We start from the raw sequence: 27,104 nt of genomic DNA, 5'->3' as shown, positions 1-27,104 counted from the left end.
TTGGGGAAGGGCAGGGTCCCGCTGTGAGGGGAGGGAGGGCCGCGGCCGGTGTCGGAGCGGGGATGCGGCTCCTCTGTCAGCTGCCTTCTCCGGGAGTCGCTGAGAAGAGTCCTCCTGCTCGCCCGGGCGCGCCTCGTCTCCGGTCCGCGCACACCCACTCCTCGCGGCGCCGCAGCGCCCCGCAGAAACATGGCCGCCCCGCCGTCCTGTGTGGGCAGAGGAGGCCGTGCCCCGCACAAACATGGCGGCGGGGGCCACGACGGTGGCCGGGAGGGGCTACGCCACCGGCTGATGGCCCCGGGAGCGACGGGGCCGGGCGACGTGCCCTGCTCAAAGATGGCCGCCGGCGGCTTCGGCGTGTCCGGAGGTGAGAGGTGAGGGGTGGCAGCGGTGGCGGCCGGGCTCCGGGAAGATGGCAGAGAGCGAGCGGCGGGCAGGTGAGGGGCGGCCGGGCCGGGGGCGGCTCCGGGGCCTTCTGGGCTGGGGGCTGCGCTCGGGGCCGTTCGGGGGTGTCCTCGGGGCCGGGGTGCGGGCCGCTGGGCCGCACGCTGCATGGGGGGGTCCTTGGGCCGGGGGCGCCGGGCCTCAGGCTGCGGGGCGGGGGGGGGGGCGACGGCAGCGAGCGCCCCGGGCTGTGGTGGGGTGAGGTGGGACGAGGCTTTGCTGAGGCTACGAAGGGGCCCTGGAGCCCCCTGACCCTCGGGCAGGTGGGGCGGGGAGCCCCGGCATCTCCGGGCCGAGGCCTGCGGGGCCGTGAGCTGCCGGCAGCGTCGGGGCCTGATCCCCCCCGCCCCGAGACGGCGCTGCCCGAGGGATCCGCACCCCACAGCGGGGGTCGGGGCCGGGGGAGCCTCTGTCCGGTGAGGGCTGGCAGGGTGGGGGCCCGTCCTGCGCGTCCCAGGGGCAAGGCGGCCGGGATTTAGGCTGCCGGAGCAGCGGGAGTCGGGGCTCCCTGTCCTCTGTAGCCCGTTTTTGGTGACTCCGTTTCCCCGTGCTGAGACGGGTGCTGTCTGCCGGTGGAGAAGGTCCCGTCTCTGAGTTTGATTTCCCCTCCCCACACCACGAGAGTAAGACTGAAAGCGTCTCCTTTGTCCGAGTTGCCTCTCATCACGAAACCAACCCGTTGTGCTCCTGTCTCCATCACATCATTGGGTTTGGACTTGTGCTTGTCTGTTCGTTTTATAATATTGTAACCCCTGCAGCCCTTGCTGCGTTTCCTTCCTTGAGCAGCTGTGGCCTCCTCCCCAAGAGGAAACGCACAAAGTGTGTGTGTCAGAAGAAGTGATGGCTGAGAAAGAAATGCAAAGAGATGAAAGAAGATCTGTGATGAGGCAGAGGTTGGGCTAACGCCCGGATCCCCCCGGTCCGGGCCACTGCCCTGGCCGCATCTCTGGTCTTTATGTATCATCTGCATTAATGGACAAGTCAGCGTTTGCCTTTTTACACCACTGCTCTGGAGTTTTTCATTGTTTTCATGTTATAAGTTCTTTTAAAGTAAGAGCTCCATCATTATGATGCTAGTCACTGTGAGTCGTGTGCTGAATTTTCAGGAGAGAGGCACGTGTGTCTTTCATTTGAATTCCTTGCGCGTTGTTCCTCTCGTGCTTGTATCTGGAAGTTTTACTGTAACTTAGGTGCGGGAATGAACCAAATGCCGTAACACCCGAGGCAGGTGATGAAACTGCATCTGTTCTGTAGATGGGGAACTTGAAAAGCAGAGAAGTTAAATGACTTTCTAAGGTTATGTGACAAGTCTGTAGCAGACTCTGGGTGGTTCCTGGGACTTTGGATTCCTTTTTCCTTGCTCTGCCTGCTAGACAGCACTGCTCTGCTGCAGAAAAGGCTGCTGATGCTTCTGGGTAGTATTTTCTGTGTAAATGCAGCTAATAATATTTTAAGGAGTTGGAGTTTGGTGGTGTTTGTTAGGGAGCCGGTGCCTGAACTTGCCGTAGTGTGGAGAGCAGTCACTGAAGTGTTGCCAGGGTGGCTGGTGCTGAGCAAATGCCTTCAGATTTTCTAGGATTAAAAAGGTGAACTGGGTGACTCTAACAGAATTCATAAATTCACATTAGCACCCAGTTTCCTTAACAGTGGTCTGCTGCACTGCCACTTGCTATTAAAAGTTGCACTTACAGGAGCATAATGCAAATTACCTCTAAGCTCATGGAGGATTTCTGGCTCCGCTGTGTCCCGCGGCGGGGCTGCCAGCTGAGAGCAGAGCTCTGGAGCGCGTGGGGCAGGGCTCACGCTTACAGCAGGGTTGGGTCCTTGGTTCGGATGGCAGGGAAAAGAGCCCCTCTAATGCATTAACAACTTGCGTTTGCATTAAATATTACAACCTGGGCTCTGAGAGAGCTTTAAAATTAAATGATCTTCATAGCTTCCACCTGGAAGAGGCTGTGTCCTGGCATCCTCCAAGCCCCTGCACTGCCTGGGCAGGCGGCTGCGGCTCTGGACTGCCATCTATTGAATTGCTCCAGCTTTGTCTTTGCAGGAGTTGTCCTTTTTAGAGGAATGCAGTTCAGGCTTAACACCCTAAAACCAAGGCACAGTTGGTTTGTTAGGACAGCTCAGTGCTTCAGCATGACCTGCGGCTTGTCTTCATTAGACAGAAATAATTAAACTAGCTGGATGTTGTCTTTGTTATCTCCTACACCAGCCTCTCTGTCCAGATGGGAAAAGCATCTTTAGTGGTGAAAACAAACATAAAGCCACTTTCTGAAGCCTTGCAGTATCCTTAGGAGTATATTACCCGGGGATCGGGAGGATATTGTTTGGTGAGGAGGACTTGGTGAGATAATGGCGCAAGCTGGGATGGATTTGTTTGCTTTCTGTCTCCTGAGAAATGAATGTTGATTTTTAAGAAAGGAAGATAGAGGATTTCTTCCTCTCCACTGCCTCTATTTTACCTCTTTTTTTGCATCTCCCAGGCTCCTCTGAGGAGGTGGCTCCTCCCCTCCAGCAGAACTTCATGATCCCCAAAAAGGAGATAAACATGGTTTCCGACATGGCCAAGTGGAAGCGCTCTCAGGTATGGCTCTGGGGTCAGGGAAAACTGGTAAGTGCTTATTATGCTTCAGTGGCAGCCAGGTCTGGTCTGGGAACAGCCATGAGGTAAAGCAGGTTTGGGCAAGTAATGGGAAATTAATTGATTTGTGTTTTAAAGCAGAAGAGTCACTGCCTGTTTGTAGGAAAACAACTTGGCAGTGAGGTGTGGAGTCTGGCAGCCAAATGCTTCGAGAAAGGAGTGAGCCAGGGAGAGCCCAGAGATTGAGGGAGACCAGAGATGCTTAAAAATTATTACTACTCCCTCCCAACACGCTAGACGAGAAGCTGGTAACTATTTCATCCTACCTAGCCTGTACATTATATCAAAACTGGATTTACCCAGTGCTGTTTGAACTCAGCTTGATCTGTACAATTACTGTACAGATGGAGAAACAGGCATTGTAATCTTGTTTACTGACTCTTTGTTATTACTGTTGTTCCATTGTGAGCAGGGGTAATAGGTGCAGGTCCTGCTGCCTGGCCTCTAAGCACCAGGGTGGGTTGATTCCTGGGGCCTTCCTACCTGGAAAGGGCTCCAGAGCCGAGACCTTCAATTTCCTGGATAATTTTTGTTTACAGTGTGTGGAGCTGGTGGAACAGGCAGGCTCTCCCCTCTCTGCCTTTGAGGGATTGGTGTGTTAGCCCAGACTTGTCCCACCTCTTAGGAGCAAGTTCTCACTTGATGACTGATCTGTGATGTCTTAAGACAAGCTTAAGTTATAGCCACGTCTCAAGCAAACCTCTGAGTGCAGCTTCCTTTGTTAAATCTCCTGGGTTTAAGGACTTGCTCCTGGTCAGGATTTCTGTGCAAGAGGGGCCCAAGGAGGGAGAGGTGGCGGTATGTTAGTCTGGTGTTTTCAAAGACTTATATCCAGTGCAGCTCTGCAGCTCTGATGCTTCAAAAGCAGCAAATTTAAAGAGAAGAGCAGTGAGGAGCCTGGGCTGTCTCCCACTCCTCCATCATGCGTGAACATGGGAGAAGAGTAGAAGGAGGAAAGGGGAGATAACGGCGCAGGTCTGGGAGAAGCAGTGCAGAGCAGAATGTCTAGGCACAACTGAGACTCTGCAAAGCTGAGGAATTTGAATTAGACCTGATGGGAGGCAGGGAGCTGAGGGAATGATTTCGGGGACAGTGCGAGCATTTTTAGGATTCTCCTCTCTGTAATTTTCACAGCAACGCAGAGTTCTTAGTGCAATCGCCATCTCCCTCTGATGTCTGCCAAAAATAGCAGTAACCTCACGGCAAGCCCTGCACCCTGGGTGTCTCCAGGAAAGCAGCGTTGTGTGTTGGGAAAGGTTCCCTTGGTGTGCAGGAGTGCTCCTGTGCCGCGTTGCTTGTTCAGACACACTGTGGGTATTCACTGACTCCCTGCTCTCTCGGATGTGTTTGCAGGCATACGCAGATTACATGGGCTTCATCCTCACTCTGAATGAAGGTGTCAGGGGCAAGAAGCTGACCTGCGAATATAAAGTTTCAGAGGTAGGAGAAGAGTTTGGATCTCCTTGTTTCTCCTTTTCTGCCTTTTTTTTTTTTTTTTTTTGGCTCTACAGTGAATATTTCCTAGGTGAGGAATGAGTTGGCAGCTTATCTGGGAGCCAGGAAGAATAAATGCGGTTGGGTTATCCTTGGGGATGCAAATGTCAGCCTGCAATCCTTCCCCGAGGAGGCAGAGGCTCTGTGTGTGCTCGCTGGATGGGAAATCAAGCAAGTTACAAGTGGACAGAAGCTGGTGGTGAAAAGGAGGATGATGAAGGGACATGTTTTGACCCTCTTTTCACAGCCTGGCGTCAACCAGTGATGTTTTGAAGATGTGGTATTCCCTCCTGGTTGCAGGCAAAAGGCTGAGATGTCTGTACCATTCCTGTTCTCCCACTGGCCTTTCTGTGGGACCTTGGGCAAGTCACTTGTCTTGCTGTCCCTGGCCTTGTTGCTCAGACTGTGTTAACAGCGCCGATCTCCTTGGCCCACGCTGTAGCTGAGCTGTGCAAGGTCTGGTTTGACAGCGTGTGAGCTCAAGGCATGTCACTGAGTGGACTTGCCTCACCAAGGGTTGTGCTGAGGGCTACGGGGGGCTGCGGAGCACGCAGGAGGGCTGGGCTGAGCAGGTAGGTTTAGCCTGTGGGGCAGGATTGCCCCTTCCGAGGTATTGAGCAGAAATGACCTATTTTTCCTGTTGTATTAATGTGACTGTCGCCTGGTTCTGTCTGCTGCCGTGGTTTTAATGCCTATTCACCTTATCAGGGCACGGCGAGATCGTTTGGAGCCAGAGGGGAAGGGCAGGCACCCTCAGTGGTGTTAACTGCCTGGCCTCAGCCATGCTCAGTGCTGGCCTGAGGTCTCTGGGTGCTGCCGTGATCTGCAGAACATGTGTTGGCCACCAACTTTGCTTCTGTGTCGCACGCTGGATCCCCCTCCCTTGTTCTGCATTGCAATGAGGAGATTCTTGGGTACATTTTTACTGTTCAAACTTATCACGGCTGGGCAAGAAAGCTGGGAATAGTCTAAAAAGATGTAGGCAGAATGGGAAGCAGACTGGGCCCTGTGTGTTTATAGCTTCATCCTGGTGTGGGAAGGCAGCCTATGATGATGTTTAACCCAGTGATTTGTGTTTGAAGCAGGCATGTTAAGTCCAGCCTTCCTTTCTAGGAGCCAGTGTGTGAATGAGAAACTTGCTTGTAGTTCATGGGGGGGATCAGGGATAATGAGTCCCTCCCTAACAGGCTTTGTGTCCACCTTTTGTTCCTTCAATTCAGTAGAAACTGCTGTCAAATGCTGCTCTTGCTTTCCACCCTTTGCATTTCACCTTTGAGTTTTGTCTTTGTTACCATCTCGCTCATTCCCAACCGTTCACAGAGCAGTTCTAGGGAAACAATGCATTAAAAATGAGCAAAACAAAAGGGGGAAAAAAACCCCTTTTCTGCCAACCCCTTTGAGCTGTCAGCTATCTAGGAAATGCTGTATCAGGGCTGTGTCCGTGCCGCAGATCCCTCTTGGACTTAATGTTTTCCATCTGCAGTCCCAGTCCAGGTGACGAACAAGAGACATGATCCTGACTGCTTGGGAAGTGGCAGGGAACGTGTCTCATTCCCGTCGCGCTGAGGAGAGCAGAAGCCTGTGGCTTGAGGCACAGGTGGAGCATCCCCAGGGTTGCCTTGTTGATGAGGTTGCCTGTTCACGCGGGTTCGTTTGTAGATCAAACTGCTTATCTGTGCTTTTAAAGGCTCAGCCCCTTGTGGCCTCTGCTTGCATCTCTGCTCTGCTTTCTTCTCTTTTGCCGTACCTGCTGCTGATGTGCTTTTGTGCTGTCCCATCTTCCTCCCTGATCAAATGCTGGGGACGCCTTCCTTTGGCAAATGACCTCCTGGAATCCTTTCTGCTGAATGCGTATCCTCTCCACGACTTACTGGTATAGCAATACCAGTGGAAAAAAAAGAAAGTATGGTCTGCTCTGCTTTGAAAGAGACAGCTTAATGGTTTCCAGAGTAGCGTGTGTCGATACCAAACTGTCTGCTGGAGTGAGAGCTGGATCCTTTGGGGGCTGAGCCCCTTCTGAGACTTGCTGAGCTTGCTCTGCTCTTACTGAAAAATGGCATGGAGCTGTCTGGGGTTTTGCTGGAGGCATCTGACAAGTTGTGATAGCTGAGCTGTTGTTCAGGACTCTGGTGTAGACACTATGTCTGGCACAAGGTTGTATGACTGATAGGCTGTGACCTGCATTCCTCTCCTGGAGGGAGTGCTTTTCACATGGGGATCCGTGCAGCGACTGCTGGGGCTGCAGCCTGGAGCAGTTTTTCAAAGCTGTGACTTTGATCAGAGCAGTAGTGCAGCAAGGAAGAGGTTAATTTTGGCCATGCGTGGCGCAGACCTTCCCTTCAAACAGCCAGTTGCACTGGGGGAAACTGGCTGGCCTTGTGGCTCACTGTGGTTCCAGGAGGGAAGTGCGGGAAGCGGCAAATTCCCCAATTTTAGCAGCTCCCCCCTCTGACAGGGCCCGAGGAGCCCACAGGGGCAGGCTTGGTCCCCGCGGGCAGCTTTGGCTGCCATGGTGCCTTCTCAGCACCTCCTTCTGCCTGGCCCCCGCTCTTGAGAGATGCTGACAGGTCTCTGCTCTGTAGGAGGCTCTGTGGTTTGCCTTTGGGACCGGTGGCAGACTCAGGGTCAAGGGGATGCAAAATCAGCACAATGAGAAGACCAAGAAGAGCGGGGGGGAGGCTGCCCTTGCTTTGATCGCTGGAAAGGTAAAGCAAAAATAGAGCTTAAAAACCCAGCCAGGCAAAACAAGGCTGCAGTGGTGCTGATGGTTGTGTTCCCGTAAGCTCTGCTCTTCCCCTCCTTCTCCCCCGCTGGGGTCAGCCCTGGATGCACAAGTTTCCTCTGCTGGACAATGGGAAGCTGCTTCTTTTAGTAACCCCCTTTTCAAAGGGCCTTAAGCCCAAAACGAGCCGCATCTCTTTAATTATTTATTGGCATGGCTGAGCCAGCAGCTGGGTCCTGCTCTCCCGTGTTCAGTGGGGCTGGGCTTTTTAATCCCTTTAAAGCAAGCGAGTGGGGAAGGGGAGGTTCGACTCTTGCGCTCCCCAAGGCCTGCGGGCAGATCTGGGGAGGGGGAAGGAGCCGGTCCTTGCCAGCCATTTATCCAGGCAGCACTGAGTGCTCGCTGAGAGGGGTTTGAAATACGGTAGCTGCTCGTAATGAGCTGCTGGTGCCGGCGGATAAATCACCAGTACGATTTAATTATTTAATGCAACCCAGTGCTGGGGACGCTGTTGCTTAATTGGAGGGGAATGCAATAGCCAGGAAGGAGTAGAGCTGAGTCCAAACCTGGCCCGGTGCGGTGGGGAGACGCCAGGTTTCTGCAGCGCTTTGGGCAGCAGGGAGCTGAAGCAGAGAGGGTCGCGCTGCCTCGGTCCACGCGAATCGGGGGCACTGGCCTGTTAGTGGCCACAGCTTGCAGCCTCACCAGGGCACCCAGGGCTTCTGGCCCGCCGTGTCCCTTGGCACTTGGGCCTTTTGTGTTCCTGGTGTGCTCAAGTCTTGTCCTCTATCCCAGCCTTTAGCCTGGCTCAGTGGCCAAGCGTCAAGGTCCTCTGGGGTGGGTGGATCCTGTGCCTGATCCCGCTTCCCGCTGGCTGATCCCACCATGTCCTCTGCTCCTGAGGAGCCGCTGTCTGCAGGAGGCTGTCTCTGCCATGGGACCCTTCCTCCTGGGAGTGGAGGGCACGGGGAGTGATCCGCAGCTGGTTCAGCGGCAGCACGGCCCTGCCATGCCTGTCTCTTCACACACCCCCTTCGAGTGGCGCTTCAAGGGCTAGAAACTTGCTGGGCTCGGCTGTTTCCTCGTCCTCCCGGCAGGCAGTGTGAAGAATTGAACCACAGCCCAGGAGACCAGCCGGCTTCACACGGTCGATGCCTCCAGCAAAGTCAAACCAGCCGCTGCTTCTTCTGTCCTTTGTCCCCTTGAAGGAGTCCCCTCTCGAGACAGAGGAGCCTACATTGCCCGGGGCCTGGCCAGCTGCTGTGGCGGCTGACGGCTCTCCAGCTGCTTGGAGTCGGGTGAGGAGAATCCCAGAGCCTCTGGCAGGCTTGACCAGTTGTCAGCAGAGCCTCCTAAAACTGGAGCTGCTTAAAGTGCTGCTGACAGTGCTGCCTCTTGGTGCATGGGGTGTAGCTGTTCCCCAGCTGTACGGACAAGGCAGGGTGGGGACTGTGTGCATTGGCCAGCCCTGGTCCTAACAGTACAGCTTGAGACATCGTGCTGTGTCGCCTGTTGCACCTCTCTTCTTTTCCTTGATGGCCACAGCAGTGCCTCCTCCAGTCACTCTCATACACCCTACCCAGGCTCCTTGCTTTCTCCTTCCAGCACTAGGTGTAAGAAAGATGGCTCTGTTGTCTTGCTGTTGCATTTGTCTTCCCATCAGCTTTGGGTTTGTATTGAGACGTTTCTCTGAGAGCCAAGAGCTTCTCGTGCTTGCTCTGATGAGACCACTGATGGGCAAACCAGGCTGCCTCTTCCCCTGGGTGGGTTGTATTTTGCCATGTGGATTGGGTATCCCTGGGCTGGAGCTGCTGTAGCAGTCTGGCTGGTATGCGTTTGAAGCAACAGGAATCAAGCTGCGAAGGCTGACTTGCAATTAGGCCCTGCTGCACTGGGTGCTGTACAAACGCTAACACCATCACTGCTAATCCTGGCTCCTAAGAGACACTTCAGGACAAAGATTAGAGGCCTTGAGAAGGGCCTCTAAGATCACATCATCAGCCACTGGTGAGGATATATGGTAAGGGCTGTGCTGGATCCCGTGGGGAACGCAGGACCCTCAAGATGCAGAGCCTGAGTTTTGTGTTAGAGATCCCTGAATTGTGTAGCACTTCCCTGCTTCTCAGTCCTGTATGCCCTACAGCTAGGAGCTTGCTGTAGCTCTTCTCCCAGAGGTTTTAGAGCATAGTGCTGCTACAGCTGATGAAAGACTGTGTGGGCGACTGGAGAGCCTGCCTCAGGCTGGGCTTTGTACTGGACTGATCTTCTGAGGGGAAGGATGGTTTTCCCGGCCCCTCTGCATTTTGGGGAGTGTTGGCGCGTCCCGTTTCCACTTGCCACCCTTGGGAAGGATGGTGTGGGCTTTAATGACTCCAATCCAGGGCAGAGATGTTGGAGCCTGAGGGACTGCTCTGTTTTATGTCACCGTGACCCCTCATCTTCTTTGTAGCCCATTGAAAAGCTGGTGGCTCTTCTGAACACCCTTGACAGATGGATCGATGAAACCCCGCCAGTGGATCAACCTTCTCGCTTTGGGAACAAAGCCTTCAGGACCTGGTATGCCAAACTAGATCAGGTGAGCATGTCTTTCACATGTGGTGTTACGTGCAGCTCCTACAGAAGGGCAGTGTGCCCAGCAGGGCTAGCAGAATGGTCCCGTCTTTGTGTGGCAGCCAAGCAGCCTACAGAGGAATTGCTCAGATAAGCTGTGAAGGATCCACCTCTTGAAATGCATTACTTACCCCTGATCTGGTGCTGTCTTCTCCTCTTATGAGAACATATGGTCCATGTAAATGCTCTTGGCTGGGTCTCCAAGTCCTGGATGGTCCATGAGGGCCCTCCAAGCCCAAGGAACTCCTTTGCTTTGTAACTGCCCACTGTGTCTGCTAGCTGATGGGTGACACACAAAATCAGAGGAAGGCTGTGAAACTGTTCGGCTTCCTTCAACTCAGAGCACTTGCCCTGCACCGAGCTCTGGAGGTGGCACGGGCACAGTCCCGGCAGCAATGAGCTTGCAGCTGGTCTGCTGCTCTATTAATGCTTTTGTCCTGGAGATGACTCAGTGGGTAACTGGGTTGATGTACTTGGATGGTGAAGGAGAATTTGCTCCTGTCGTGCTGGCTCTGGCCATTGTAGGAGTGCACCATTGCAGCTCCCACTCTGCACCAGTGTCTGAGCAGAGAGGGTGACTTGCTCCTGGGGACTGTGACCAATCTGCACTCACTCAAGGGAGTCTTTTGTGTCTTTCAGGAAGCAGAAAAGTTGGTGGCAACAGTGATCCCCAAGCATTTGGCTGACGCTGCGCCAGAAGTGGCCGTGTACCTGAAGGAATCCGTGGGGAACTCCACCCGCATTGACTATGGCACAGGTACCTGGGCATGCGTGCTGGGTGAGACTTGACTGCCTCGGGCGGTGACCCTTTGGAGCCTGGTGCTGCATTTATTTAAATACATTATTGCCACTGTTTTTTAGTGCCAGCTTGATACAAACACCTTCCTTCTAGGGCCTTCTCACCCCTACGTTCAGTGTGGGCTATGACTAAGAGAGCTGGGGCTGGGAGCAGGGCTGTGCTAGAGCTCTGACACCCTTTTCATGTCTCGCCCGAGAAAATGTGAACCAAGCTGTGCAAGCCATTCTGGGATAAGCTGTAGGAGCTGCTTTACTGCATACAGCAGTCCTGCATGGCTGATCTGCAGTAGGCAGTTTAGAGGGACAAAATATAATTACTTGAATCGGAACTAGAATGGGAACCAAGTCTGTGTTCAGTGGGAGGTGGCTTGAGGTCTGATGCTCCCTAGAAGTGACATCGCTGCTTACAGAGGGGCTTTGAAATCTGAATGTAGAAGCATTTTGCACCTGACACTGAATTGCAGGTTGGAGTAACTACACTGGCTTCAGTTAGACTTAAATCTAGAATCTTCTACGTGCTCTGCACCTCTGTCTGGAGGGCAGGTGGTGTGCTGAGGAGTGTCCCCACCAAAAGGCAGGAGAGCAAGACACTGTGGGTGCAAGGAAACACGACTTTGGACCTGGGCAGGGAGAAGAGGAGGACGTGGGTAAAAGGGTGAAGAGCTGGAGGCTGAGCAGTGCTTGCCAGGAGAGCTGCGGCTCGCCGGCACCAGGGGGAGATGTTGTCTTTGGAAAGGCACCCGCTGGCTGGGGTTTTGTCAGCTCAGGGAAGGAAATTCAGCCTTCCTCCCCTCCTGTGTGTCCCAAGCCAGTGGCCCATGTCCTAGCTCACAGTGGCTTGACCATAGGTGCACTTTGTTCCTACACTGGGAGCTGCACTTCTTCATGGTGTGGAGCTGCTGGTTTTGTACCCCCCCTTATTCTGTGGTCCCTTCCACTAAAAGACAGTGCTCTGGTTTTGCTGGTTGTTTCTTTTCCTTGCTGTTAGCTGGAGGACCAAGCTGCAGAGGCTCAGCCTGAGATCCCAGTACCTTCTGGGACGGACTGTTCCCGGCAGCATCATGGGATCTGCATCCTTCCGACACGGATATTTTTGAAGCGGGAGGAAATCTCTTTATTTGCAGATGTAAGGTTCTCCCGCATCACCCAAGCAGACAACTCTGTGGCGCTCCACTTCCCCTGCTGTACCCAGCTCCTGGGAAAGGCCCTGCCTTGCTCCCAGCACGCCCAGTGTTGGAGCTGCTTTTCCTCAAGAACTTTTCTTTTTCTCAGAGTTAATAATCAATGTCTAGAAGGTATACTTTGAGTGGGTGCTGTGTGGGGATGAAATAGTCTCAGCTCGTGTCATTAATAGGATGAGGTAGCACCTTAGGGACAGCTGGGTGGGGCTCTTCACCCGGTGAATGTGACTGCTGTGATTTCTGAAGAGCCGTTGTGGTGCCCACAGAAAGGTTGTCCTGGGGACCAGAGACACCAGTGTAACATCTCTTCATGTCTTTTAACTCCAGGGCACGAAGCTGCGTTTGCTGCCTTTCTCTGCTGCCTCTGCAAAATCGGTGTGCTCCGAGTGGATGACCAGATGGCCATCGTCTTTAAAGTATTTAACAGGTGAGGTCATCGAAGGAGAAGGGCTGGAAGCATTGGGCTGTTTGGGGGCAGATCCCTGGCAGTGTCCACTTCTAGCTGTGCGAGATGCATGAGGTGTTACTGCCTGTTCTGTACACCAGACTCATCCTGTAGTCTGGGCTGATTGTGCCCCCTTTCTTCCACTCATCCGCACCCATTTGGTGAGAAATTGTAAGAGTCGTCTCCTCCTGGGGTGTGAACTGGGCAAATCAAGGGCCTTCTACAAAGACGTGTACATAATTAGAGAATGTGAGTGCTGAAGGGCTTGCTGGCCTAGGGAAAAGGGCTGAATGGGAAAACTGAAGACAAATTTAGACAACATTAGGAGGCAGATGTACTATTTAATGGACTGTACAGTGACCCATTATAACTACCTCCAAAGGGGTGATAGCACCTTGTCTGTCAGAGGCTGAGTGTCTTTCTGGAAAGTTACTTTGGTTGAGCACAAATTATTCAGCTCTGCAGAGGTAAGTGAGTGAAGCTCTGTGCTTTCTGCTAGACAGGAATATCTGATCAGAGGATCTAACATCTCTTCAGGCATTAAAAAAAAAAAAATCTATGAAACTGGCAGGCCTCCACTGCTCCGCTAGATGTGTTTCCAGCCCAGGAGGTAGAGTTGGTAGTGATGAAACTGGTGGAATGGGTGTTTGGAGTCCAGAGATCTATTCCCAGCTGTATCACTGTTTGGTGGCATGGAAACAGTTTCCTTCAATAGTACTTCCAGCTTTAATTTTCCACCTGAAAAGTGGAAGTAGAGGTTGCTATAAGGTGGAAAGCTTTCTGAGCTCTTTTGGAAGCTGTTGAAGGAGAGTGAAATATCAATGTTTTCAAATAACAGCGGGGGTGGGGAAAAATCTGCACCAATATAAGACACTGCAGATAAAGTAAACCTCTGCTACTTGCTTTCTTAGTGAATTTGGTGTAAAAAACCCCAATTTTTAAAAGTTGCTGCTATTTGCTACCATACCTACCGTCAGGCTGCTTTCTGTGGCAAAGGAGCTGGATATATATTCTACGTACCGTGCTGTATGTGGGGGTCCTGCTTGTAAGTGATGAAGTTGTGTCCTTCTCCAAACTGGTTGTTCTTGTCCTCATATAAGTCAATGAAGACAGACGGCCTTATCTTAACCCTTCCTTCTCTCTTTGGTCTCAGGTACCTAGAAGTGATGCGAAAACTTCAGAAGACCTACAGGATGGAACCTGCTGGCAGCCAGGGCGTGTGGGGCTTGGATGACTTCCAATTTCTACCTTTCATATGGGGCAGTTCCCAGCTGATAGGTACTAATAAAAATGTTCTCGTGTCCCAGCCTGCCCCCTGCCCCATCTGTCTAGGTTGCAAAGACGATGGGGCTTGGGACTGACTTTTAAGTTCAAATATGTCAAATTTGTGGGTTATACAGCAGAAGAGTTTGCTTGGAGCTTGGATTTTTTTTTTTTTTCCCTCAGCTTTCCGAATAAAGCTAGTTGCTTAGGTTGGGAGATGGAAGGCTTCCTCGTATGGTACCTCTGTCTTTATTGCAATGACTACAAGCTTTTTAAAAGGAGAGCCTTGGTTTTGGTGCTAGAAAACACATTTTATGCCCTGGGGAATTTACCAGGTGCTCTCACTGCTGAGGCATTGGAGTGGGAGATGAGATGGAAAGGAGCAGCTCTGTGCTGACTTCTGAAGAGCTCTGATGGGAGGATCCTGTTTCTTCTGGAAGAGGGGCAGGACAAGACCTGGCTGAACTTGGTCTCAGAAAGGGTGTGCCGTACAGGTTACTTCCTATTGTCTCTTACTCTTTTTAGACCATCCAAATCTGGAGCCTCGACACTTTGTTGATGAGAAAGTGGTAAACGAAAACCATAAGGACTTCATGTTCCTGGAGTGCATCCTCTTCATTACAGAGGTGAGGACTGGAAGGTTTGTCCCACAGCGAAGTTCTCTTGACATTAGGTATTGGCTCTGGCTGTGGTTTTCTCTTCCTTCTTTGCTTGTTTGTTTGCTCTCGTGGAACTGTGCGGGTGAACCATTGTTGCATGTCTGAGGTGGTCTCTTTGAATGAGTTGAGACAGGGATGTTGAGAGGAAAGTACAATTAAGCTAGATGGGCTGTGGATTGCAGTTGAAGGGAGCTCTAACAAGAGCAAACAAATAACTTTGGATCATCACTTGGATCAGTGAGTGGGAACTTGGATGGAGAAGACTGGTGCATGCTAGGAAGATGAAGTAGGACCTGCAAAACAACTGGGCTTGCCAAGATAACCTCCCTTCCCTCCAGCCGTTGGGTGCTGCCTGGCAAGCCCTGGGCCTCCCCTTGCTTAGGGCAGGCTCCCAAACCTCCATGCAGCTTGGTCTCCTCCAGATGCTACCAAAAGAGTTGCCCATTAAATGCTCCTTATTTGCAAACGATCCAGAGCAGAGATGGTGCTGAGGTTCACCCAGCTGGCAATGCTATCAGGATCATGTTTCTGCTCGAGCACCCTATGGCCCTTGGGTGAGGGACTGGTGATACTCCACGTGTTGCCAACCGTGGGCGGTGTTTCTCAATGAGGGAGCTCAAGGTTTTCTGTCCTCAGCTGCAGTGGATGACCTGGCCGTGTTTCTGCCGTCCCCCTCGCTGCACGGTCTGGGCAGGGAGAGCAAGAACCACATGCGCTCTGTGGTGAGGGATTTCTTGTCTCTGGCGAGAGAGAGTTGATGGGATTAATTTTGAAGGACAGAGTGTGGTTCTTCCCCTTTGTTCTGTTCACTTTTCTCCCTTCCTCACCCCTCTAATTTAGTGACTAGATGAGAAGGGAGGTTACAGAATATGAACTTAGCCTTTCATGTAGGAAATTTTCATAGGAGCCTTTGGCCCAAACCCCAGGAGGTGCTGTGTCAAATCCTGCTGAATCTGGTAGGGTTTGTTGATACTTAGCACCTCACAGGGTTTAACTCTTAATGCAGAGATAAATTATGGCACGGGTAGTAAAGAGGCGCCGGTGGAAGAGATCAAGATGAGGACAGGAAAGCAGGAGCCAAGATGCTCTAAGATTTAGTTTAATTTGGGCCTCTGTAATATTCAGACAGTGCACTAACCTGGTAAAAACATAAAAACATGCATCTCTTGACAGGTGTGTAGAAAACTCTGCAGTGCACAGATGACACGTAGAGTTAAAAATACATAGCACCATACTGCTTCTTCAGGTCACTCTGCTTTTGCCTGCAGAAAGTTAGCTTTTTAGTAGGCTTGTAAAATAAGTGATACCACTTCTTTTTCCACACATTTGTTGAGAATTGTGGAATTCCGTGTTTCTGCTCCGTTCCTCAGTGCCACCTGGTGGCAGGGAGCCCTCCTCTCGGGTCCTGCTGGCGTGAGCCGCTAAGGCATGGCAACAGCCTGGATTGTCAAATGCGTGGTATTTTCAATCCATCTTCATGCAGGCACCGTTTCCTTTTTGTAAAGATTTTGCTTTTAAAATTCGTTTTTTCTCTCCCAAATGCCTGGGAAGGCTGTTACTGCCACTAGGGGGGGCTGAAGCAGCCTCGAGTGCCCTCCAAATGCTTTCTCTCCAAAATCAACAACAAAACAAAATAGCAGGGAAAAAGATAGAAGGGACTAAAGACTTTAATAAATGAACGATATTATTTTCTTCTGAGCTCGTCAAATGGAAACAGCTCTTCTTTAAAGGTGTTAAACACATAGCAAATACCGCAACAGTTCCCATAGCAGGTCTGGTACATCTTATCGACATGAGAGCAGGTTTTGTTTCAGCAAGCTACAACCGAGGTAGGTTGTTTTCTTTCAAATGAAAGAATATTCTCTTGAGCAGATATTTTTCTCAGTCCCTGGGTGATGTTTCAGGAATATGAATATACGCTGTCGTGGTGTTTGCCACGTGTATATTTAAACCTCAGGCTCTTAAAGTAGCAGCGAGGTGATGTCCATGCTGAACCCACCGAGGCATCCTCCTTACGGCAGCACCACCCTGCACGGCGCACAGGCACGGCAGTGAGCCTTGCACGAGCTGGCCTGTTGTTGGGAAATCTACGGGGGGGTTTTGGACCTGAACGCGTGGTTCTTGAGTAGAGCGAGGTTTACAGAGCCAGCTGGGACTTGATGTTTTTCCCCTGCTTCTGCCTTGCCTGCCAAAGTGTCCCGCAGGGTGCGTGTGGTACCCGTAGGTGCGAGGATGAGGAGGGTTTGGGAGCATCTCTGCGGTGCCTGCCACGCTAGGGGCTGTGGACGGCAGCGATGGCAGGGCTGTGTGTGTTTGTGCAGAAGAGGGGTGCCGGGTGTGCCCCGGCTCTTGCGGTGGATCAGTGCGATCGCCCAGATGCTCCTCCAAGGGCCCAGGGCAGGCAGCAGGAATTTCAGCTTCAATCTGGCTTCTAAATTTGGAGGTTTGGGAAGGGAGGGCTCGGGTTTCTGCTGGAAGGGAAGGAGCTGACAGGAAAGCACGGCCTCAGCCGTCCCCCTCCCCCCGGCACTGACAGAGGAACCATTTACAAAAGGCCGATTCTCTTGGGAACCGAGAGGCAGGAACGCCGCGTCTGTGAGTAATTTCCTGCTCAATATGGCTGCTCTGACTCACTCCGTTCCCCTGGGGTCACTGCGGGACTGCAGCGCACTCGCTGCCTCTCACTCTCCCCCCCAGCTCTCCCTCTTCGCCCTTTGTGGCTGGAGGGAGATGATTTTTTTTGTTGTTGTTGTTCCCCCCTCATTCCCTTTATTTTTCCCTCCCCAGTTTGAAACCGTAGCCAAGCCGTCTCTCGCCGGGCGCCCTGGGTGAGGAGGGCTGCGGTGGTGGCCGTGCCGGGCGCTTGCACAGCCCCAGGCGTGAGCGCGGGGCCGGCCAGCCACGCTCGCCTCCTCCGCGCTCCCCAGCGTGCTCGCTCCGGTTTGGGAAGGGGGGAGAAGCAAAGCGCGGTGGTGGTGGGTGATGCAAGCTGTGCCCTGCGAAGGGCGGCGACGCTGGAGGAAGGTTTGGGGGCAAAACGCATGCAGCCAAGTCTCCCATACGGGGGGGATGCTTTGAGCGAACAGCCTGGCGCTGAGCTCCCCGGCAGCCTTTAACTCGGGTGCCCGCCGGTGCCAAATCCTCGCGCTTAATAACGCGCTGGCTCTGTCGGCTAACACTGTGCTTTGTGTATCTGTGCGTTTCATCTTGTATCCGCAAGGAAAGCACGCACGGCAGAGGGGAGCAGGAACGGCTGAGCGGCTCATCCGTCATCCCCCAGCTCACGAGAACCGCCGAGGGGAAGCAGGGATGCGTCTGCGCTCTCCCAGCGGGCAAAACTACAGACCCGCTTCCCCCGGTGCTCCAGCCCCGGGGTCAGCGGGATTGAAACGCGTTGTCCTCCAAGCAGTGGGGTTTTTTGGGTTTCCCCCCACCCTTTCCCTCTCTCTTTCTTTCTCTGCTGCAGGCTGGTGCCACACAGACCATGCAGAAGGGCAGCAGCAATTTCCCAAAGCAGATTGATCGGCCGTGCTTGCTTTTACAGTAGGCAGAGAGGTGGTTTTGGAGGCTCTTTTCCCACCCTCGCTCCAGGCCTGTGCGTGCATGGAGGGAAGGGCTTAGTTGTTCGAGCCCTGAGTCGAGAACAAGAGTCCAAGAGATTCCTCTCTCCCCACGCTCCTTTTTAGCGTGAGCTTCGGCCTTGTGGTTTCTGATGTCATGGGAACTTCGCTCAGTCAGAGTGGCTGCGTTGTATTTCTTTTTCTCCCCGAGGGTCTGTTTTTGTTCACGGAGGAGAAGGAGAGACAACTGCCCAGGGAATCTACATGCAACTGTCCCTGATTGCAGCTTTCCCCCCTGCCCTCCCTCCTCCAAACCCCTCACCCTGGGCGGAGAAACACTGGAGTATAAAAAAAAAACATAAAAAAAATTAAAGCATCTGCTGCAAGCTAGCGACTCGCAGCTCTGGAGCTGGTTTGGAGAGCGGGACTGGAGCATGTCCCCTCTGCTCCTGCCTCCCCCCAGAGCCTCTGCTAGAGGCAGGTGTGGAGTGGGCTGCGGACACCGGAGCTGCTGCCAGCCTGCGCTGCCCTCTGTATTCAGGGAAGGCAGCGGCGGTTGTCGCTGCTGCTTGTTGTTGATCTGAATGGGGAATGAGTCATTTTCTTGGAAAGCCCAGCAGTGCTGCACTGGGAGGTTTCTGGGTAGAATAGGAACAGGGTTGAGCCAAGCTCTACTGGCGGGGAGAACGGGACTTACGTGGGGCTTTTTTAATGCAGTCATTAAAAGGGAGGTGTGCGGAGGGAGGTCTGATTAGGAAAGCGTGGCAGGAAAAGGTTTAATTTTATCAGGAAAGGGGGGAGCTGGATTGCTACGGTTTCATGTGATGTGGCCGCAGCAGGAGGGAGCTCGGAGGGAGGGAGGGAAGGCACAGTGAGGTGGCTAGTGTGTGGGTCACAGGGCTTGGTGGGAATGTTTGCTTGGAGAGAGTGTGAGCATGAGTCACTGCTGGTTCACGAGCTTCCTGGCTGGCCCGGCTCCCTCAGCCCTGCGCTCGGGTCTCTTTCAGATGAAGACTGGCCCCTTTGCCGAGCACTCCAACCAGCTCTGGAACATCAGCGCCGTGCCCTCCTGGTCCAAGGTCAACCAGGGCCTCATCCGTATGTACAAGGCAGAGGTGAGCGCCATGGGCAGGGGGAGGCTGCTTGGCCACACGCCTTCTCCCTTCCACTTCACTGTGGGTCAGCTCTTCTCTTCTGCTGCTCCTTGGATGGGGGCCCTGTGCTGGATGTGGTTTGGGAGCCCTTGGCAGTTCAGGTGCTGCTGGCTAGAAGGAGGCTCCTGCCCATCTAGTGTTTGCCCCAAAGCCAATCCCAAAATGGCCATTCCTTGCAGACATGACTTTTGCCATTTCTTGTCTTCCCATAGAGCCAGTTGCAGGTCTCCAAATTAGGGCCGATGTCTTGACCTGCTCGTCCTTCTGGTCCCCGCACTGCTATTTTACCAGCTGGAGGAGACTTAGTTTAAATTATCATCCCATGTTTCAGGAGCCCCAGAGCAGGCTGAATGCTTCCTACTGATATCCCCTCACTACAAGTCCTGTCCGTGCAGTGTGCCCGACCGGCGAGGCCACAGCTACTCCCTGGCTTGGCAGCCCTCCACCCACCGGGGCTCTGCTGGCGCTGCCCCAGCAGGCTTTCCTGGCGAACCCTGACCTGGGGAACCGGGCAGTTTTGGCTCTCTCTTATCTCTCCTTCCTGCTCAAGCTAACCCTGAGCTTGAGGAAGCAGGACAGGAACCGCGACATCTGGGCCTCCGGAGGGAACAACCGACAGGCGGCATCTCTTGCTGGGAAGGATGGGACCGTGCCGGCTCTGCAGGCAGTCACTGTTGGAGGAGCAGGGATGGCGGAGCAGGGATGGCGCAGCTCCCTGGTGCACCCAGGGAGACTGGCGGGGCTTGAAGGAGTTAATCCTATACCCTGTGGTCTCAGCCACGCTCCTGTTGCTGGGACATGTGGCAGAGGCTCGCTCCGCTCAGGCCCAGCGCACAAAGGGGTTAACTGTGCCGAACTCGGCTGGTTCCCTCCCCCAGCCTTTCCTCTGCACTGCACATCCTGTGTTTAGGTTCCAGGCCACATACCTCTCTAATCTGCGAGGTGTCACTCCCAGGCCCGCTGGCTCCTTCCGCCCCCAGCTCAGCTTTCCTCCCAGCCTCCAAAGAGGAGAAGCGAGGCTGGGGGTCAACCCCCTCCGCTGGCTGCTCCTTGGAGGGGTGCCCCTGGGCTGCCCCTTCGGGACTGTCCCCCCTCCCAGCTCCGTCATGGGGGCTGGAGATGCTGCCTGCTGGGAAACGCTGAGCTGGAGGCTCTGGTGTGAGAGCTGGGGGGGAGCTGGAGGGAAGACCCCGGTGCTGGGAGCGCTATTAAAGTGAAACGTGGGTCCCCTAAAACCTAGAGCCTGAGCGTGATCTGCTGCTGCCTTAAGAGCCTTGGTCCTTCCTTTCCTTTGGACCAGTTCCTTCTCACACTGTTTGGATACTCCCCTGGCATCCTACCTGCCCCGTGCTGTTCGGGTGCTCCTGCTGGGTGCCCCACATGCCCTGTGCCCTGTGGTTGCTCCCACCTCATGCACCACGTACATGGCTGGAGGAGCTTGGCAGTGACGTGCCCGCGGTGCAGTCTGCGTGTCCACGGATGTCACGGGGCCGCTGTGGGCTGGCAGATCTACCTGGCCTGCTGGGGACAGCGCAGCCCGGCGATCCTCTAGAGACTGGGAGATTCTTTGGCTCTTTTAGGTGCACCTAAGACATGGTCTTTCCTGGAGGTCTCAGTCTATTTTGAATAGCAGATGACATTCTGTGTGGAAATGCCAGATCCAGTACTGGTGGGTTTCTGGCAATATCTAGAGATGTAGCTGTGTCAGGGGGGAGAATGCAAAAGCTGCTAGGAAGAGTAAAGACACAAATTTAGGCTAAGGTGTAGAAAACATTGAGTCAACCAAAGTGCTTTACATTTAGTTTTTTTCCTCAAAGGACATTTGTAGATCTTAAAGCACTATTCCTAAGCACGTGGTCGCCATGTGGCAGTGTCCTCTCCTGGCACTGCACGGTGCCTGTGTTCACCTGGATGGGCGGAGGAGAGGGGACTCCTGCTGAGGAGTCCTCACCGGTTCTTTATATCTGCTGTGGGGAGTCTCCCACCCCGCTGCTGGCTCCTGCCTGGCTTGGGAGATGAGAGGAGCACGGACATGTCAGTGTGGCCAGACAGAGCTTTCAGTTACGGTGTGCTTGGCCGTGCAGCTTTTACCAACATTTGCAACTAGAGGATCTCTTTGACTGATTTTCTGGGAAGGACACAATGTTCAGGAATCGCTGAGCCTTCGTCCTTTGAAAACTGAATCCTTCTGGGTGTTTCAGGCTAGGCACCCACAGTCACCGTTGAAGATCTTGTCTGTTTGCTGCTGGCTCCTGGAGCAAGTTTTTGCTTGACGTTCCCAGATGTGTTGCCTTCACCCTTGTGGTCTTTCTCCAATTAGCCACTGCCAACATTAGCAGAAGATAAATGAGCCAACAGCCCCCACGTGCTGACATGGGTCTTTGTCCAGCTCAAGGCAGGCAGCTTCTGTGGCAGAGCTCAGGGCGTGTGATAGCAGAGAGAGGGAAGGTTTGGGGTTGTGGTGTTGCTTTCTGTCTGACTGGCTACGGTGAGAGCAAGATTTCCTTTTTTTTTTTTTTTCCCCCTCCCTTTTCCCTGCCCCTCCGATCACCCGTTGCAATTAGATCAGGTGAAATCAGAGACTTGGATGGAGACTCCGGCTCCTTAACACGTCTGGGGTGGCTGAGAAGTGCTCGGTGCCGGGCAGCGCTGTCCGTGAGCGGGTTTTGAGTGGAGGCAGCAGCAGGGTGAAGGGTTCACTTGCTACAAGCAGACCAGGAGAGATCAAATGCTCACTCACAACCTGCTCTCACTTGGCAGGAGCGGAGCAGTCCCCAGACCGGGTTCATTTAAAACCACTCTGGATGCTTTGTCTCTGCTCTGTCCCCTCTACGGGAGGGGATGACTGTAACCAGCCGACAGAAAGCTCAGGTGCGTCCTTGTGGCTGGGAGCTCTAGTGTGGGTCCAGGTGCTCCAGGGTGCTTGCTGCAGGGCCCATGGATGGGCAGTGGACTGAAGACAATGTGTCTTCAGCTCTGGGTGTTTGTGAAATCTCAAATGTGTCTATTTATAATATAAATATAATGGGTGAAGATGTGTTTGCTTCGAAGTACAAGGGCTTTTCTTATTCTCTCCATCAAAGGTGAGTGAAGTCGTCAGAATAGAGTGTGGTTAAAGCAGCAGCCTTGATGTTTTTCCCCTGAGCCTGCTTTTGAGTCTCCTGACCTTTCCTTCTCTGCTGCAGTCAGTCGGGAAATACTTTCCATTGTAACTAATCTAGTCCCAGTTCCATCTTTAAAGGTTGGACCCAAAGCATGTTTCTACTCCCTAGTTGAGTCCCGAGCAGGTCTTCAGCGTGATCAAGATGATGGCAAGAAGAAAATAAGCCTGTCCCCTCCATTGAGCTAGTGTTGGCTAAGTTTCACCCACAAGTGCTGCAAGGAGGGTCCTGTCTCTTGGTGCCTCTAATAATCCAGTAAATTTGTGCTAGTCCTAGTTTCTCTGCTTGTCTCTTCTTGGGCTGGCAATGTGTTTAGTGGAACGGATACCCGTTCTTCCTACTGGTGGTAAAGTCTCCTCATTCAGAGCCCAAACCAGTCTGGTCTTACATGGGACTCCTTGGAGCTAGTTGGGATGACCTTTCTAGCTGTCAACATCTTCAATATTCATTTCTCTCGGTTCTTCCCTCGCGTCACTGCTGTCCGGCACTGCTTCCTCTGAGGGTTTGTCTAAGTGGTTGTGCTGGGAGATGGCAGCAGCTCTGAGCGTCCCACACATTAGGAAGCTCTGAAAGTGATATGCCCTGATGGTCACAGGACTTCTTTCTCCTTGGTGCCTTGGCATGGAGGCTTGTGATTTTCTGTGTGGCTAATATTCCCCAGGAGCGGATACAGCCGTGCTCTACTTTCACCACCTCCAAACTTGCTTTGGCTCCAGAGTGCTTGCGAGCAGTCCAGTTGTGCTGGAACCAATTGTCTGACCTCTGGCTCCAAAGGGATTACCATAGGCCTGGGCTTCTGAGCACAAATCCTGCTTGCCCATGATGACAGCATGCGGGCAGGCTGCCTGCCTCTGCCTGTGCCCTGCCTTGGGGTGAAGAGCTGTCTGCAGCACACCGCTTCCTTCCCGTCCCCAGAGCTGGGATCTCCCCTGCTGCAGCGGGTTCAGCTCAGCCCTATGGAGAGCACAGGACTCCTTGCTACGGAAAGGAGAGTCGTAACTACGGCATGGCTCTTGCCTCCCTTTGGTAGGAAGGAACTGGGCTTTGAAAAAATGCCCGGAGGAACGAGCTGTGCATCTTGGCCCCAAGATCTGCCTGGGAGGCTGCTGGTCGCAGGCAGGAGCCGGTGTGGCATTGACACCCTCCTGCTGCTGGGTCTGCAGCTTGTGGGGAGCTGGGCACCTGCCTAGTGCAGCATCCCCTCCACCCTGGCTCTGAGCGGATGCTGTTTGTGCCAAGGAGTTGCTGGGACTTGGTGGACTCCTGTTGGTTGGTAGCTGCTGCACTTTGGTTGTATCTACTTCACGTATCCTGGAGGATAAGACTCCCATCAGCAGACCGATGCCTGGGTACAGGGGAAAGACTCTCCTCCCAAGACACAGGGCACTTGGGTTTCTTTTCTCCTCTTCATATTGTGCTGTTTAGGGAGGGAAGAACTTGCCCCTTTGCCTGCAGCGAGGAGGTGGCCACCATCTCACTAGCCGTGCCCCCAAGCGCCCTGGTAGGTGAGTCCCCATTGCAGCACAGCGAGGTGATCTACGGCCCTTGTTTAGCACAACCACTCACAGCTAACGCGGGTGATGTTAGCGTAGATGCGGCTGCTGGGTTGGTGTACACGCACTGCTGAGGTTTGTGCGTCTGGAGGTGAGTCTCCTCCGCGCTCTCTGAGTTTTGGGCAGCCTGAGTCTGCAATGACTCAAAAAACCAGAGCTCTGAGTGGCTCTGCCACGCGAGTGCTGGCAAATTTTGACGTGGTTATTGACCACAGTCACTGGCCTTCCTGCCCTGGCATGATGGTGAGCAGAAGGGGCTGTGCCCCGGCGCTCCCTGCGCGGAGCCTGGTCTTAGCTGGAGGAAGCAGCTCTGAGCTGAGCTGCCTCATAGCGGACATGTGTGACTGATCTGTGATCCACGCTCCTTCTAGCCTTACTCTGCAATGGGGGGTGGGAATTTCAGGGGCAAGGGGTCGTTGGGAATAGGGTCGCGTCTTAAACTATGGCAGCAAAATCACTGGCACTTGTCTATTGAAGACCTGAGCATCCAGAATGCAGTTTGGGTAGCGCCTTGTGGCTGCAGGAGCTTGAACCCAGGGTGTGGGCACCATCCTGGGGAGGGAGAGCCTCTTCCCCGCGGAGTTTCTGCAGTTCTCGGAGGGTTTGTAGGGTGAAGCTCAAAGAGATCAGCTCAAGCAACAAGAGACAGTGGGAGAGAAAGCTGCTGACATAGACATGCCTCTTCTGCTCGTGCTCCAGGCCTGAATTTCAGCAAGCGAAAGGCCCTGGCTGAAGGGAAGGGGAGATGGGGTTATGAAGTGTTACTGGGCTGAGGAGCCCGATGGGAATGTGGCGGGGAGACATGGAACTGATCCCTCTGCCTGCAGCTGAGCCGAGTGGCCCCAAGCTCGCTGCCTCCTGACCCCGCAGGCAGGATGTACCTCTGGCTGCGTGCGTAAGGTGGAAACGTCTCCTGAATTCACCCCTCTTTATCTCCCCTCCTGCAGTGCCTGGAGAAGTTTCCTGTGATCCAGCACTTTAAGTTCGGCAGCCTGCTCCCCATCCAGCCTGTGACGTCCTAAGGAGGCCGCGGGAGGAGTCGAGGCAGCGGAGGCGTAGCACGGCGCTCTTCCTCCTCCCCTCACCCCCTCCTCATCACCTTGCCCGTTACACACAGCCCATTCATTCCTGCACATCCTCATCGGCAACCGCAGACCCAAAGCACTCGCCGGCCTTGCACGGGAGACGGGACCCGGAGCGGCTCCTCCTGCACGTCCCCAGCATGGGGATGTCTCGCCAGCGACCAAGCCGGGGCTGTGCTTCTCCGCTCCGCTGCGTCCACGGGCAGCGCGACTGCTGTGTACGGCTCTGGGCGTGTGAATGGGGTTTGAGTAGGGGCTGCCTCGCAGCAAAGGCCCTCTGCTTCCCTTCCCAGGAGGAAGGGGGTGTGGAGGGGAGGAAGGCACGTGTGTATGTGTTGGGCAGTGGTAACTGCAATTTCCCTTTTGAATTTCATTGAAGTTTCCTGTTGCTATTTGGTTGGGGAAACCACTGTGAGGGGTGAGGTGTGAGCCTGCACGTGCCTGTAGGCAGCCACCTCTGCTTGCACAGGGGGGTCTGAAATGGGTAGAGGAAGTTGTAGGGAAGGTCTGTGGGTTGCTGGAAGCCCAGGGTGCCATCCCTCCCTTATTCTGGGTAAGGAAAACCCCCTCCCTCCTCCCTCCATGTCTTCTGCAACGTTCCCTGGGTCTTCCTTTCCCACCACCGCCTCTTCTCTCGGGTAAAGCTGGGAACCTTCTGGGCTGCGGGGGTCTGAGCTGGCTCTGGAGCCGGAGGCAGGGTCCCTGGAGGGACCCGGCTCTGTGGGAACAGCTATGCAAAGACACTGCTTGAGCGGCGCTTGCTCAGGCTCCCTCTTAACGGGCACAAAACCTCACATGTTCGCACACATTCATCGCTGGGTCCAACCTGCCCTCTGCACTCCCCATTTCCTCCTCCGATCTTTGCCGCCCCGGGGCTGGGCTGGCCTCAGTGGCACAAGGTGACCGTGGTTGCTACTGCTTGGTCATAAATTGTAGCGACAGCCCCAAAGCAAAGGGATTTCCCCACGAAGCAGCACGTTCCCCAGCTCTTTTAGGGGGGCTTCCCTGGAGCAAAGGCAGCATGGGGGGGGGCAAGCATGCAGCTTTACCTGCATTTATATACCTGCGCTGGAAACAAAAAGCATAAATAGCCCAGGACAGCGGGTTATACCTGGAGAAAGCTCTTTCCCTTTGTCATTCCCTGCTGGTGTTGCTGTGCTGGACCTCGGGCAGAGGGACCACGCTGCCAGTGCCACCAGCAGCGGTGTCTCCAAGGCAGGCGAATGGATGGGGACGTGATCCGGATCATACCAGCAGCATCGCTAGGAGGGCAGAAGCGGCTGGTGCTGGGTTTGAGGTGAGCTGGCGTGTCCGCAGGTCTTGACCAAGGTTGGCTACAACTTTGCAGCTGGAGAGGGGATGTTTCTTCTTGGGGTTCCCAGGCGGGGTGTAGGGGGCACAGGGCTCTGAGCTGGTGTTTGCTGGGGGTCGGGGGCAGCAGGGATCCTTTCTCTGGCACTCCCGCAGAGCACGGAGGGGGCGGTGGGGCTGCCCTCAGCCAGGCTGCTCGGCTTTTGCTGCTGCACTGCTTTACTGTTGGGGGGCAAAAAAAAAGCCTGCTTGTGAATTTTTTTTTTTTACATTTTTCTTTTTGCTAGACCTACTCGCTCCCTCGTGTAAAGGTTCTTGCAGGCGCTCAGGGGAGGGAGAACAAGAAAAGATTAAATTAAGAGGCAGTGAAATGCAGGTGTCCGCAGAGCCAAAGCAGAGCTTTCTGGCACTGCTGCTGTCCTGTCTGCTCCTGGCTCGGCCCTGGGCGGGAGGGGGCAAGGATCTTTTGACCTGCCTGAAACAACTATAAACTTGCGTTTTAAATGAAAATAGAAAACTGGAGTTAAGTCTTGTTTTATTCCTAAATGGGACGTGTGTTTTGTCTTGGCTTTCCAAATGGATCCACTCCTGGAGCGGTGCCGGAGATCTGTGTGCTTGCTGGGACTTGATGCGTCCATCTCTGGTGGAGCAGTTTAGCAGCCAGCGCCTGGAGTGGAGACCCCAGGTGTCTTCACCTGTGCCTCCTCGTGTTGCTGCGTGGCTTTTGGCAAGCGTCGCCATGCTTTAAATGGCTGTGCGTCATCTGGCTGGCAACGGCTGAGCTAAAGCCCGTGGTTTCCCAAAGCTGCCCAAGGGTCGGGAACGCATCTCTCCTGGTCATCTTATGGAAACGGGGCTTCCATGCAAAAGGATGGGCGGAAATGTTGACATCCGTGCATGGGAGGGACACCAAGAATGTGAAATACAGCACCAAAAAAAAGGATGGGGAGGTGATTCCTTCCCCTGCAGCTGCAGCCACCGCTCCCTGGGGTCAGTGTCCCTGGGCTTGGGATCTGCCGAGGA

At 53.9% G+C, this 27,104-nt stretch overlaps 1 protein-coding gene across 4 annotated transcripts; it reads left to right on the top strand.

Moving 5' to 3' along the window:
* Window positions 1-9: 9 nt before the first annotated feature.
* Window positions 10-25,143, top strand: PTPA (protein phosphatase 2 phosphatase activator). 4 transcript variants are annotated; one of them, XM_082327599.1, is made up of 11 exons: window positions 10-437; window positions 1,203-1,494; window positions 2,931-3,031; window positions 4,442-4,528; window positions 9,754-9,879; window positions 10,554-10,671; window positions 12,221-12,320; window positions 13,492-13,616; window positions 14,127-14,227; window positions 18,828-18,935; window positions 24,636-25,143. In XM_082327599.1, exons 3-11 carry the CDS (start codon window positions 2,972-2,974, stop codon window positions 24,708-24,710), a joined length of 900 nt encoding a protein of 299 aa, XP_082183725.1. In that variant the 5' UTR covers window positions 10-437; window positions 1,203-1,494; window positions 2,931-2,971; the 3' UTR covers window positions 24,711-25,143. The 4 variants fall into 4 exon arrangements, with proteins under 4 accessions (XP_082183725.1, XP_082183723.1, XP_082183724.1 ...); XM_082327597.1 differs by lacking the exon at window positions 1,203-1,494; XM_082327598.1 differs by lacking the exon at window positions 10-437 and having other exon boundaries at window positions 646-1,494.
* Window positions 25,144-27,104: the final 1,961 nt, after the last annotated feature.

Source organism: Platalea leucorodia (assembly GCF_965183815.1).
Source record: "Platalea leucorodia genome assembly, chromosome: 15".
NCBI classification, from domain to species: Eukaryota; Metazoa; Chordata; class Aves; order Pelecaniformes; family Threskiornithidae; genus Platalea; species Platalea leucorodia.
The sequence above is the reverse complement of the archived record's forward strand: the minus strand, read 5'-3'. Positions and strand labels throughout refer to the sequence as shown.